This window comes from Tamandua tetradactyla, chromosome 11 (assembly GCF_023851605.1).
Source record: "Tamandua tetradactyla isolate mTamTet1 chromosome 11, mTamTet1.pri, whole genome shotgun sequence".
Taxonomy (NCBI): domain Eukaryota; kingdom Metazoa; phylum Chordata; class Mammalia; order Pilosa; family Myrmecophagidae; genus Tamandua; species Tamandua tetradactyla.
In genome coordinates this window covers 10,359,250-10,373,289 of record NC_135337.1, presented here as the reverse complement: position 1 = coordinate 10,373,289, position 14,040 = coordinate 10,359,250, and the positions used below count along the sequence as shown (strand labels likewise).

The 14,040-nt window shown below is 43.0% G+C and overlaps 1 protein-coding gene across 2 annotated transcripts in view; it reads right to left on the bottom strand.

Annotated features, from left to right (window-relative positions):
* Window positions 1-2,096: 2,096 nt before the first annotated feature.
* Window positions 2,097-14,040, bottom strand: part of KCND3 (potassium voltage-gated channel subfamily D member 3) — a 243,212-nt gene continuing 231,268 nt past the window's right edge. The window contains exons 5-9 of one of the 2 annotated variants that reach the window (XM_077119905.1): window positions 11,662-11,763; window positions 11,191-11,280; window positions 9,622-9,678; window positions 8,178-8,425; window positions 2,097-7,451 (exon numbers count right to left, since the gene is read on the bottom strand). In XM_077119905.1, coding sequence (XP_076976020.1) covers window positions 7,250-7,451; window positions 8,178-8,425; window positions 9,622-9,678; window positions 11,191-11,280; window positions 11,662-11,763 — 699 coding nt within the window. In that variant the 3' untranslated portion in view covers window positions 2,097-7,249. The remainder of the gene's footprint in view (window positions 7,452-8,177; window positions 8,426-9,621; window positions 9,679-11,190; window positions 11,281-11,661; window positions 11,764-14,040) is intronic. The other variant, XM_077119906.1, reaches the window with a different exon arrangement.

Below are 14,040 nucleotides of genomic sequence, written 5' to 3'. Positions count from 1 at the left end.
CCAAGTTCACGGCTTGTCATTGCTAGGGGATTTTAATTAGGATACTGATAAATCTTAGAGATGAGGTTACCCATTAGTCCTGAAATTAATTGGATTCTCTTTAGGTTTTTTTTTTTTTAATAGGAAAATAAGCTGTAAGCGAGCATATGCATAACATGAAAATACTAATTGCTTCATTTTCCGTAAGCATTTGCTAGGAGAATCTCAGTTGTTACCTTCCCAAATAAGGGAGATAGTTACAGTGGTGGATTTGGAAGGACTCCATTGCTATTGTGCATGAGTGTCTGTGTGGAAAGTAATTTCTGTTTGGAATTCTCAGTCTGGGTGCATGTCTCAGTAATCTGTTAGGAGTGATACATAGGCTTAAGGTAAATTCACTTGAGAATGCTCTGGGATGTAGAAAGAACACTGGTTCTGGTTGAGCCTCTGCTACCAACTTTTTTTCTTTATACAGGTCTTTTTAATTTCAGGGCCCAATTTTCTCATCAATAAAATGAAGGAGTTGGAGTAGGATTTTAGGGTCCCTTCTAGATCTAAAATTTAATTATATGACTAATAAAAAATAATTTCTAATTAGGGAAAAGAATAATCAGATTTATGAATATAGGGAGTCTTATAAATTCAGGTCATTTGGATGAGGACCAGTGTGAATTGGTTAAAACTGAATTTTAGATTACTTTTAAATCAATGCATTTATTACAACTGTTCATGTTAATCTTTAACTTGAATTAGGGTAACAGTGATATGTAGTGAGATCCTCGGGAAACCTCCTTCATTGCATAATTCTGATTTAGGAATACAATACAAATTTTTCTTTTGGGCGATTTAAAATATTTTTAAAGAAGTTTAAATATTGCAGTCATATTTACTAACCTTTTAAAACACATGGCTTAGAGGTAAACTTCACCCCCTGAATACTAAAAATGATTGAATAGGAATTATAATATTTGAGGATCAACCTATATGAGGCCAGGGAGTAGTTTGAAGTTTCAGGCTTTTTCCCCTACCACTAAAGAAATTTACTCTAATCTTAAAAAATAAAATTAGGTTTAGGGTAGTCAGCTGACATTAGAACTTGACAATCACAAGGTGTTCTCTTGTTGTGGTGGGCTGTGCCTGCTGTTTTGTACCTCTGTGAACTAGCACCTATGTTTACCTATTGACATTTAGTGCTTTTTAATGAAAAATTCGTGGATTGTTTAATGCACATCTGATTTCCAATTTCTTGTCTAACCCATGGTTATTTGTGCTGTAGATCTGCAGTGACACCTAGTGGGTGACGAGGATTTGAGCATCAGTGATTGAAATGAATTCACAGTCCAGCTTCTCTGGCCTTTGGGCATCATGTATTTCCTTAATGTTCCATTTCTTTTACCACTTTTATTGATTGGGATCTTTTTGCTGTGAGGAAATTAAAAGGATTCACATTGTTGTTGTCACATCAAACGAATAATGAAAATGCCTGTCACCATCTAAATCAGAACTGTGGGACTTGGTTAGAGCAGATCTTCAAGATACCTAATCCAATCCCATTTTTAAGATAAGGAAACAAATTGAAGCCAAGAGAAAAGTGACTGATGTGTAGTCATACAAGTGAGTGATAGAATCTAAATTTGAGCTGCCATCATCTGGTTCCCAAACTTTTTATTTAATTTTGAGGTTTTAAAGAATTTTTATTTTTTTGGTTTTGTGTTTTTTTTAGTTTTATTTTGCCTTAGATAAATGAATAGATGTTCTATGTAGCCCCAAGAGAGCAGAACCAAGACTGACACATAAAGACAGATTTCCTTTCAATAGTACAGGGCCAGACATTAAAGCTATTGACAAATGCAATTAAATGCTTAATCTGTTAGTGAACTATCCATAAGTAAAGCTTTCAAGCAGGCAAGAACTGACAGTGATGTCATAGAGGAGTTGCTCATACTGGAGTGGGGAACAGGTGGTGGCTTATTAGACTAGATCTTTGTGAACCCTTCTGAGATTCTTTTTCTGGCAGGGTAGAAAGCCTCTCTTCAATTTACCCTTGTTTTGTAGTGTGTAATAGTACCTTAAGAAGGAAAGGAGAACTGGTATTAAAATAAGCATTTATAGTCATGTTAGGGTTTGTGGCACATAGTTTAATCCAGATTGGATACATCAGGTACAGCAGTGGCACACGACTCAATACTGTAAATGATATACATGTTTTAACATATGCACTACAGTTTCAAAAGAAGACGACAGGAAATTCAAGAGTTTTTTTTTTTCCCATGGAAAATTTTCAGATGTTTATCTTCCAGCATTTTTGTACAGTATATTTCTTCTTTACCATTGTGTTGTTGGTTCGCAGATCACATTTATTATACGAAAATAGAAAAGAACACACGATGTTTTTCACGATAACATTAATGGGGGGAGGGTGACCTCTAAGGAAAACATTACATTGGAATGTCTGATTATCAAAAATATACCACCCCTCCCACCTCCAAGGTTTGTAAAATAGTTCATTGGTCCAAGGAGCCCCCAAGACTTGGGTCAGTGCCCTACACTGGTTAGAGTGACATCATCCAGTGTAGTTAAGTAACCTGTTAAGATAATGTCATTCCCAGACTCAATAAGAAAAACATAGGACATTCTGCATAGAAAACAAGACTTAAAAGGAACCCCTTTAAAGATCTTCTGGTAGCTACTTTCTCTTCATTCTAGTGATGCTCTTCAGGATGCTATTTGGGCTCCAAGGGTCACAGGTCATACTAATGTTTTTCTTTCATCCACTCCTTTTAAAGCTCATTGAAAATGATGAGATTTCATAAGGAAATCAGAAAGGGAAAAGAAGCTTTTCAGGTTCCTGTTTTTCATGGTTACTATGTGAACTATTTTGGAAAGAAACTAATAATGCCTTAAATTAACTGCATTGGGGATCTTTCTACCTGGTAATTGAAGTGACGGAGCCTGGATCATTGAAATCCATTAATAACCTCAAAATCCAATTTTAGCTCAGTTTCAACCACTACCTCAAAAAGTTAAAAAAAATACAAGGAAAAACAAAATATACTGCTCAATGTACACTTCCTGCCTACATTCTAACCAGTGAGTGACATGATTCTGAACTGCAGAAATTATAATTTGAAAACTGAATATTCACAAGTTGACTTTTTTTTGTTAATCATGGATCAGCATTAACTGTTCACTTTGACTTCTGTCCAAATTCTTTGTTTTTCCTACTTTCAGTTTCCTATTTGCTCTCCTTATACTCCTGGGCAATTGTAGTCTAATCTTTATTTTTGACATGGACCATGTTGTCAGTAAGGCTTATCCCCATGGTACAAGCAATGTTTATGCATCTATCCATCTGTCATTGAGAATATCTGATCTTTTGAAGCAGATTCTATGCAGTTAGTCTTGAAGGTTGACATTCGTTATAAAAATAGGGATGAAGGAGAAATAGTACAGTTTGCTTCTGGAGGGTAGTGTGGTTCAGAATGGAATGCTTTCTCCCTCTAATCCCACACTTGAAATCCAGGTATTGAAAATATAAGTAAACAGTGTAATACAATGTGATGTGGAGGGAAAACCCCAGATGTCTAAGCCCTGGATTGTAATTGTAGTTCTGCCTCTAACTTGCCATGTGAACTTGGATAGGTCACTCTGCTTCTTCATGCCTGTTTTCCTTTCCTTAAATCAAGGATTTAGTTACTTGACCTACTGTCAGAAGATTGTAGTGACAATAAAATGAATAATAAACAGTAACTAAGCTTTGAAATGTGACTGTCATAGCCCCCTCTTCATTAAGAGACAAATAAAAGCAACTGGCTAACTTAATTGATATAACCCAGCTGTTCACTTGTTGCCAAATTTCTGACAAAATTGATAGTCCATGGCTGGTCCTACCCAGGGAACGGTGGTTTCCAAAATATGGTTTCTACTATTATAGTCAGGTGGTTTCCAAGGACTATGTTCAAGTAGTATGATATTTACATAGGACTATATCCATAATTGTGGCATGGATTCTTTGATGGGTCTTCTCCAAAGCATCATTGTTCTTGAGAGGTGGTAGATATAGTGGGAAAAGAATTAGACTAATTGCCAAGGGACTTGCGTTCTGATCTTAGTTCTGTCATTAAATGACTGCATGACCTTAAACAAGTCACTTAATTTCTCTTGCCTCAACTTTCTGTATTCTAAAATGATTATTCTTTAATCTCTTCCAGCCCTGATTCTATATACTCGTAATACTATGTTTTCTAAGTCTCCATTCATTTCAATGTAGTCTATTAGGTTTTCTTTTACCCGCTAATGTTGAGTGGGTTTGAATGGGATAAGTGGTTTTAGGAATCTCCTATTATGCTGAAGTTCATGAACTATGAAAGCCTGAGAGTCATTGCTCCAGAAAGCCAATGTCCCTGGAAAAACCTGATATCCTGGCTCATGAGTTAGATGTATTGAGCTGATTCAGCACACTTTGGCTCTTGAGTTTACAAATGTTTGTTAGCAGAGTAGTTTGGTTGGATTCTGGTCTAAGATGAGACATTTTCCCAGGTTTGCATTTTCTTTGGGACCAGAGGTAAGCTGGGTTCGTTATCCCTGGCTAGAGCAATGATGGGGGATGAAGATGAAGGGGGTGGCCTAATGGTCTTTAAGGAATTGATATGATGTGGGCTTTGGGAATGAATTGAAGGAACAAAATATTCCTTCATTAGGGTCATAAAAAGAACATGGGAAATTGTTTGAGACATGATTTTTAAGATTTATTTTTTTGGGGAACCACTAATATGCTCCCTTGGTGCACTATCAAATATCTTGGGTTGGGTCAGTCATTATCTAACCCTTTCTTGATTTAAGAACAGACATTTTGTGTGTTTATGTAACCATGCTCGTATTTATCCCTTTTCCCTTATCCCACTTGTTTCTTATGATGTATACCTTAGATACTTAGAGATCATTTTGTTCTAGTCCATTACTCATTATTTCAAGAGAAAAATCCTTTTCTAGTCCTTGGCTGCTCTCTCAACAACCTGGTTCTTTGCCTTCCTAATGCGATGTGTATATGAAGTGAATGGATTTAAGTACTTATTCTTGGGTGTTTCGGTTGTATGTGTGTGTACACATACACATTCCTCTGTGGTTGAGTGGTAAAGCTTTTCTGCCTACTTTGCAATAAACTCAGAGGACAAGACCCATTCTATTCCCACAGTAGGGGGAAATCCTTGAAGTCTGACCCAGAGAAAGGATTCAGTCAGTGGTCAAAGAAGATAAGCCTAAGAAGATAAAGATCGAAAGAAGGCTCCCTCTCCTCTGCCCTTCTGCCCACCTTCTGGTTACGTGTCATTTCATAACCCTTTGACTTTCCCCTCCTACAAGGGTCAGTTAGAGCTGGGGTCATGGGGAAGCCCATTGAGGGTGTCTTTAGGTTTCTGGCTAGTGAAACGTCCAGATGGCTGTGGTGGGTGGGGAAATTCATGGCCTACAATGAAACGGTTAACCACTAAGCTGTAGAAAGGATAAGGAGCTTCTGAGCTCATGTCTCCCAGAGCCTAGTCTAAAAAGATTGCAACAGGGTAATTAAGGACTGGGGAGGGGAGAAAGGAGCTTGTCACTAACTTTGGGGCCCACTTGCTCTGCCATAAGCAGTGAAAATGGTTAAGAGGATTTCAGTAATGCTCTTCCCAGCCCCGCCAGAGTGTAAGCCACTTGAACAAGAATGCTGTTTAGGTTCTCAAGAAATAATCTTCACTTTCACTTGCATGGAGGTGATCAGGCTTCTCCCCCACCTCAGCTATCTTCAGGGAGATCAGGCTTGAAGACTCCTCAGACCTCAAGGCATCTTTCAGACCTGGTAAGAATCATGTAGAATTTCTTGTTTCCCAAGCTTTGGAGCATTCTCCCTGAGGCACACAGGCTTAAGACTTCTGCAGCTTCCGTGTGAGTGTTGCCTCAGAAGACAGAAGATAAATCAGAGGAAGCTTGGTCCCCTTATGGCTGCCCTCTCTGGAATACACTGCTCATGAGGTCTCTTGGCAGAGCTTTGGATGGGCTTTATGGTGGGTCCTGAAAGGGGAGCCATGGTGCCATAAGGGGCCATCGTCAGCCATGAGCCCTGGGTTCTGTTTTCTCTTCAATGATGCACACAAGAATTGACTGTGTTTCTCGAGTGTTGGCGGTTTCCTTAGTCAAGATCCCAGTTTTATAAATCTGACCATTCTCTCTTCCCCAGAAACTGAAGCTGTAAAACACCAGTGGTTCCAACCACTAGGGAAGCACCTTCGTTGCATAAGGTGGACTTCCTTCACTCCTAAACGTTCCCCCTGGTTTTGCTTCATTCTTTCCCCTTCCATAATTGGCATTCACACAAATATAATTCCCAGGCACAAGTCTGGATGCTTGGCAGAGGCGGCAAAGACTTTACTAACGTATCTCAGGATCACTGGGATCCATGTAGAGACAGATGGCTGAACACAGAAAAAAACAGCCAGGGGGTGAAGCAGCGAGGCACAGAGACAAAGGAGACAGGGACAGACGAGAGAGTAAGGGCTGCTGTGCGGTCACTTGGCAGCTCTGTGCAGGTCAGCTAGACACGGGGGACCCAGGCTCGGTTGACCTAACCCACCCGGGGAATGGAGAGAGAACTCAGCCATAACTGACTTCTTAGCCTAAAAGCTTTTGCTATAAAAGGAGGAAAAAACAAACAAAAAAACCTCACAAAATGCATTGTTTTGGTTCAAAAGTGTTGGGTCCGTGGAGAAAAACATTTCACAAAAATCCGTTGTTGTTTTTGTTTTCCACCTTTTCCCATGAATAAATATTATCCATTAAGAGCCTTGAAAAAGGTGCTTAAATACACAGTGTTATATTTTCTTCCTGTTTTGCATGTGACAACTCGGCCTTTGTGCTGCTCTTGGTCTTGTCTTTTCCTCACTGGGGTCTCCAAAAATAGTTGTCATGTGGTCTGAGGCTCCCCCCTCCAGGCCCTGTCCTGGCACACAGCCTACACCCCCCACCATCCCATTCCCTACCCCCCCCCCCCACACTCCCTTCCTTTGGCCCCAGTGAGATGCAGTGTCACAGGGCGATGTCCACACTACCAGCAGGGAACCTCAGGTGCCGCTTTGCTGCCTTTCTTTCCTTCCAGGCACATGTTTCAGTGCAAGGGGTGCAACGGGCAGGCAGAAATAGTGGGGAAAGGGGGAGGGAGTGGTCCCAGGGGCCACCCGCCAACATGCCAGCCCCCTTCACCTCCCCACTACCCCCTTTAGCCCTCTGTCCAGTGGCTTTACAAGGTGGAGACCTTGACGACATTGCTGGCTATGGAAGGAATGTTCGTGTTGGGGCCAGGGCTGGTAGGGGGTGGCCGACTCTCCCCCTCTGGGGTTAGCGCTGGGGGGGTGGGGATGCTGATGATGGCTGTGGTGATCTGGGATGTTTTGCAGTTTGGTCTCAGTCCATCATCTGCTTTCAAGTTAAGGCTGGAGCGACTGGGATAGAAAAGAGTGAGTTGGTAATGGTTCTTGTTTGCTAGTGTCCTAAAACTTCCTTGACCCTCTCTGCTTCTTGCTCCTAGTAAGTAGGTTATGGTGACCTTCCAACTCTGCCTTTGGTAATCAGCTTATAATTATCCATTCTAATTATTATTCCTAAATTACCAAATTGCAGTCATGTATATTAGGTGCTGGAATTTGGAGTGTATATTTTCCCCAAGTGGATTTTTTAACTTTTTATTTGTAGCACTTGACTTTTACTTTCTCTGACTTCCCTGTAACTCACTGCAGGTAGTAGAAGATGGTTAAATATAAGCAGAGAAGGAAGAGTGAAGTCAGGTAGGGGTTTCAAAATCAGCCAGCGATAAGGCACATGTAATACAACCGTGAAAACTCTTTTCTTGAAAAATAGCTGGGCCATTCTTTGCCCTGGAGCAGGTCATTTTTTTGGGATTTTGAGGGGGGGAGGTATTTTTCTGGTATCTAACCCCACATTCTGACTAAACCCGCTGTAGTATCTTCTGACAGATTTGAAAGGACGTTGGGTTAACCCACAAAGATGAGAAGGAAGGTAGAGTGGAGGCAGGTAGAGGGGCTCATGCGTTCAATGAGGAAGGTGGCTAAAGGACCGCAAGGTTTCCCTAAGTCTGAGATGGTTTCCTCCTGTGACTAGAATGCCTCCTGCCTTGCAGGGGGCGGCGGGGGGCGGGGGGAACCACCCACCTGGTAGTGAGGGAGGGCTGCTCGCTGCCCTGGATGTGGATGGTGCTGAGCTCTTGCATGCTGCGCAGGCGCGTGGCTGGCAGATTGGAATTGGGCAGGTGTGTGGTCTTCTTACTACGACGGGAGCAGCAAGTGGTAGTGAGGCCTGGGTGGCTGGACAACGAAGGACTTCTCGTGGATGGGTAGTTCTGCATTGAACTCTCCATGCAGTTCTGCTCAAACATCTGCTCATCAATAAATTCATGGTTCTGTGGGAGGGAGAAGGAGGAGTAGGAAAAGGAGGTACGGAAAAGGGAGGTGAGTTCCCATACTCTGTATGTCTGCCTGTCTCTGTTCTGGGCCTGGAAGGAAGGGCTCCCAGCTGCCTGGAGCACAGATAAACATTCAGGAGGGGTGATGTCCCACAGGCATCAAATGAGGAAAGAAAGAGAATCATCTTGGCAGCCCTGGCCATTAGATTGAAGGGTGAAGATGGCAGTTGGTAAATTGTCATGTGACACACACCCCATCTATGGCTTTGAGCTAAAGGGATGCAGGGGCCATGGAGGGATTCAGTGGCATCTTCATAGCTAGAAGCAAGGTCTTGACTTTTAACCTACAGGTTTTGCACAAGGTCTACTGGGGATGGCAGGTAAGGAATCACTGACTATGGGTGGTAGGTATGCTAGGTTATCTTTTCTGAATTTAATGGGTGAAATTCTTAGGAATCTTGGGCAATAGCAAGAGCAAGAGAGAACCTTCTAAAGGCCCTGGATTACTCATAGAATTGGGAGAGCATTGCTTCTAATGGCCAATGGGGTCAAACTTTCAGGGACCTGGTTTCTTTTAATTATTTTTTTCTCTGATTATGTGATATGGTTTCTTAATATAGTTGGAGGCACAAGATTTCCTAAGTTGAGTGCAAGCATCAGAAGGGAATCCTAACTATTGCTTGTTTAGAGGCCAGCAGGATGGGGTGTAGTTGAACCTGGGATAACTAAGAAATGACTATTAGTCATTTAGCCAAGATGACTAAAGTCCTAAGAGCATTAATGGCCTGGCCAAGGCTGCCAGAGTGAGGAGAAAGTCCAAAGAGGAGTAGCATGAGAACAGAGTTCAGAGAGAAACCAGCCCTGACATACAATGCCAGGAGTCCCCATGGGGCTGGGGAGGTGGCACAGAGTGGTACATGGACACTCATGGGATACCAACATTGGTGCCATGTTCCACCACCTTTCCAAGCCCCTGGGGAGATCAAGAGAGGGGATCAGAAAGGCAGTTGGGTAGTTCAGGACAGAATACTGGAAGCCTGAGCTGGTATGAGGTATGGCAGCAGAGGTAGGATAAGCCCCAGAAGAATCAACAGCACATGCACAAAACCAGACCAGGGGGTAAAAAGAGGAGAATCCACAGACTCAGAAGAATCAGAGAGAAAAACATCAATTGAATTTTTAAAAAGTTATACCTTGATGGTGGAGGTTCGTACAGATAACAGGGGATCATCCACAAGATAGGACAACCCCTACAGGACAACATGCCAATAGAAGATAAAAACACCATTGATTGTACATTCCAGCATTCCCAAGCTCAGTTCTGACATTCACTCAATCCCAGCATTCCACCCTTTGAACCCAACATTCCATCTCTTCCTCTCAGCCTTCTGCCTCCTTAGTCCCAGCATTCCATCCCTTGGCATCAGTATGAACTTGCTCCAACTCAACATTCCATTCTTTTCTATCCCAACATTCCTCCCCTAAAATCCAGCATTCCATCTCTTTAATCCCAAGACCCCACCCTCACAATCCAACATTCTTTCCCTCAATTTCCGCATTCCACCCCCTCAATGCCAGCATTCCATCCCTCAATTTCAAAATCTCATTACTTCAATGCCATCATTCCAGCCTCTCAACCCAAATATTCTAACCCACCTCCTTTAAATGTATACATTCCACCCAGCACATGCAAATGAAAGGGCAGTTGGGTCTAAGCCTATCCCTTTGGCACTGCTCTAGTTCTTGAGAGAAATTCTAGATATGCCTGCATAGTTCTTGAAGCTAAGAAATAGTTGATAAATCCTGGAAGCTAGAGTTTGCAGAGCATCTTCCCATTTTGGAATTCCTCATTGGGTTCAACTGCCATCCATAGTGTCCACATTTGGCTCAGATTGAGTCATCTAACATCTAATTATCTTCATCTGGGAGGCCAGGACATGGAACTTTCAGAATTAGGAAGTTCCTTCCTCAGTGAGCTGAACCCTGACTATGGGCTCTTGAGGGAGTTAGATTTCACTTTCTCTTTGATTTCTCCTCCCTGCTCTTTCTAGCACTTTCGCCAAGGGTCCAGGGTAGGCCCCACTGCCCTTCCTTTCAAGGCTGTTGGTGAGACACAAGCATCATTCCACATTCCAGCTGTGGCACTGTAAACCATGACCCTATTTTAACAATCAGCCTTTCAGAACCTGAACTCCTTGGTAATTTTATGGTGCTGAGAGGGGTTGCTACTGATAAAATCATTGGTTAGAGAAATATGTGCCTGCCTCCTTCATCTACTGTCTCTTATTATAAAAGGAATGTCTCCTGGTTTCAAAGAAAAGCAAAGGGACCCACAGATTGCATCAACTGAGCTCCAGGGTTAGGACAAAATTGACAGTCTTCTCTACTGTCCTATAGCTGTCCAAATTTAGCTCTAGTTTTGAAGACGATGCCCATCAGAACAAGTAAACCAATAGGCAGAGCCCTTAGCAATCAGCAACCAAGAAATGTATGGTGGGGCCTGGTGTGCATGGACTGGGGGAAGGTCAGGGTAACAGCCTCCTTTACACTCCTGCAGGACAGAGCTGCCCTCCCCACCCTGCTCCATGCCTTGCAGGTATTACTCCTGAGGAGTGATAGAAGAGACCTCATTCCTACTTTTGGGACCTAAAGGGGATAGATTTCCTCAAAGCTTATGCCCAAAGTGCAGATATGAGTACAGCCTCAGAAAGGGGTCAGGGATCAGAGTTAAAGAAAGGAGGTAGCAATGGGCTGGGACTCACAGTGGTTTTTTCCAGGCAGTGCAGCAGGTGATGGTGCTGGCTCTCGATGAGTGAGGTGGTCTTGCCCATGTGCTCCTCCTCTGGGGTGCCCTAGTAAGTAAAGAAGAGACACTGAATATATGGCTGGGGGCTGCTCCCCAGCTCTAGCTCTGTCATTTCTCCACCAAAGGTAGGAGGGCACCAGAAAAATCTGGCTGAACCAAATTTCAGGGTCAGTGTTGAACACACTTGCTTTTGGACTGGGTGGGGGTGGGTAGGTAGGGGGACTTGGTTTAAAGCCGGTTTAGGGGTGGGGGTGATAAACCTATGGGAGAAGTATGTCAGGGGCCAGCTACCTGGGCAGAGCTTGCAAACCTGTCCTTCTCAGGTTTCAAATAGAAGTTTGCAGGTGGGGCAGCTGGTGGCCCAGGAAAGAGAAAAGAGGTTCCTCTTCTTCTCCATCTCCCCAGCCCAGGTCCTCTAGGCACCTACCGTCAGCTCCAGAGCCTCGTTGAGGAGCCCGTTGCGCTTGCTGTGCAAGTAGGCGTTGGAGCTGCCCGTTTTGGCCACACGGATCCTGGCAAGGCGGGCCTTCTGTGATTGGCAAAGACAATAAAAGAGTGAGGGAGGCCGAGATTCTAAAGACTGCAGACCAGGGAAAGCCAGTGACTTGGGGCTGCTCCAGTGAGGGTGGGTTCCTAGGTGATGTCTGATGAAGGGGAGGGAGCTGCTGCTTCACAGCCTCACGGATCTTTGGTTATAGACCCTGAAACTGTTCTGGGGTGCTTTTGTTTTCCAGTTTGTGCGTATTGGACATGGTCGGAGTTCCCAAGGGTTTCCACTCATCTCTCCAGCCTGGGTGTAATCCTGGCAGGAGAAATAACCACGCATCTGAGTTTCCTTTCCTCCTCAAAGTTTCATGACCTTATTAACTGAGGGTCTCATGATGCCTTTGCACTATTCTTATTGGGGTTAGTCTTATCTCTAACTAGACTGCAAGCTCCTTAAAGGAGTGTATATTACAGGAACAAAGAAACTCCTGATTCTTTCCTAGAGTCCAGAGCAGTTTCCTGCATAGAGCAGGTGCCCAGATATTAGTTAATTATAAAACCAAGGGTTGTGCATACATGTTCCTCAACACGCTGATCTCCTCTTTTATCCCCTTGACACTTCTCACTACTGTAGTATATGCTGTCTCTCTATTTTGCCACTACTATCTTTCATTTCTACTAGAATTGAAGCTCTTTAAGGGTAGGTGTTTTTGTTTGCCTTGTTCACTGGTGTAGTCCCAGTGCCCAATATCTAGTTAGTTCTCAAATATCTTTTTAAATTTACAAACGAATTTACAATCACATGTTTGTCTTCAGGAGTGGATACACGCATGGATGTGTCAGTAGATGCACATTTTGACATGCATGGCTTTGGGGATGTGTGCAGGTGCATGTGAGAAGGTGACCTGATGTGCGTGTGTGTGAGAGAGGGAAGGATGGAACACATCTCCATACAACACTTCAATTAGGACAACTGGAAGATCTCCCCATCTCCCACCTGGGAAGCCTTCAGAGAGAGGGTCTCTTATGGCAGAGAAGGACTGCATGGTTTCTCAATGCAAGATCATCCCTCCTGCTTGCAGAGGCACGAGGAGAGGCTGGGCATGCCTCTGGTACATGCTGGCTGTTTTTCTCCTTCCTAACAGCCATAATTAGTGTAACCATGACAGCAGAACAACCAAAGATTGAGGCCCAAGAGGAAAGAGACCTTGGGAAGGAAAGAGAAGGACTCCAGAACAGGGGTGCCTGATGGTTTAAAAAATATAGCTTAGAGTTTTGGCTCTGTAGACCAAGATACAACTCTAGGCTCTTGCAACCAGAAGCAGAAGCCTAGAAGATCTCCCTGTTGATCTTAGGAGTGAAAAGGGAAATTGAGAGAGAAAGGAGGTCAGTTGGCCCTGCCATCCTTCTCTCTGAGCAAAGAGCATTCATGGAAGATCCAGGACAATTCCCTCCCTGGAAACACTGGTTGAGTCTGCCCCTCAGCTAGATGTTTATATGCAAACAAGTCCCTCATCATTTGAGGCTGAGGCTGTTACTGCTTTGGTGAGCACTGACTGGGTGTTGGGAGCTGCATATAGGAATTCAGTTGTGTCAAGCTCATTAGAGCCTTACATAATTCGATTGCACCACTTAGAGGCAGCCCTACTTTGTATCTGGGGTCTGTCTTCATTGCTTTCTAGAGATGAAAGATTCTCCTGTTCTCCTTTGTGGCACTTCTTTTAATCTTATCTTATCCTGAGCTCTATTAAAGCAACACATTGTCATATCAAATATACTCTATTGTTTAATCATTCCCCACATAGGAGGAAGAGGTTTGCAATATATTTATAGAACTATAACCAGCATATGAAATTTGGTAGGTCTCTGGCTTGGCTTTGCATATTTTTATCTCTGGCACCTAGCACAGGATTTGCTGATGCTTAAGAAAAACTTGCTGTGGCCAAGAAAGGAAGATGATCACACACAGTTGGTTAGAAATCCATGCTAACAAAGTCATTGTAGCAGGTTCCATCCTTGTATGAACGGGTCTGCTTCAGTCTCTTTCATGGCCATAAGTACTACGTGAGAGTTAAAAGCTTAGATTTATCGTGTGACTGTGTGATTGTAAAATCCTTGTGACTGACGCCCCTTTATCCAGTGTGTGGGTAGATGAGTAAAAAAATAAAGACATGCATGAAAAAAAAAATCAGGAGTATGGGGAAAAGTACCCCTACATAAACCATGGACAATAGATATAGTAGTACTTTAATAATCTTTCATCAGTTGTAACAAATGTAACTACTGTTAAAAAATAGAGTTACAAAAAAAGTGTTATCAT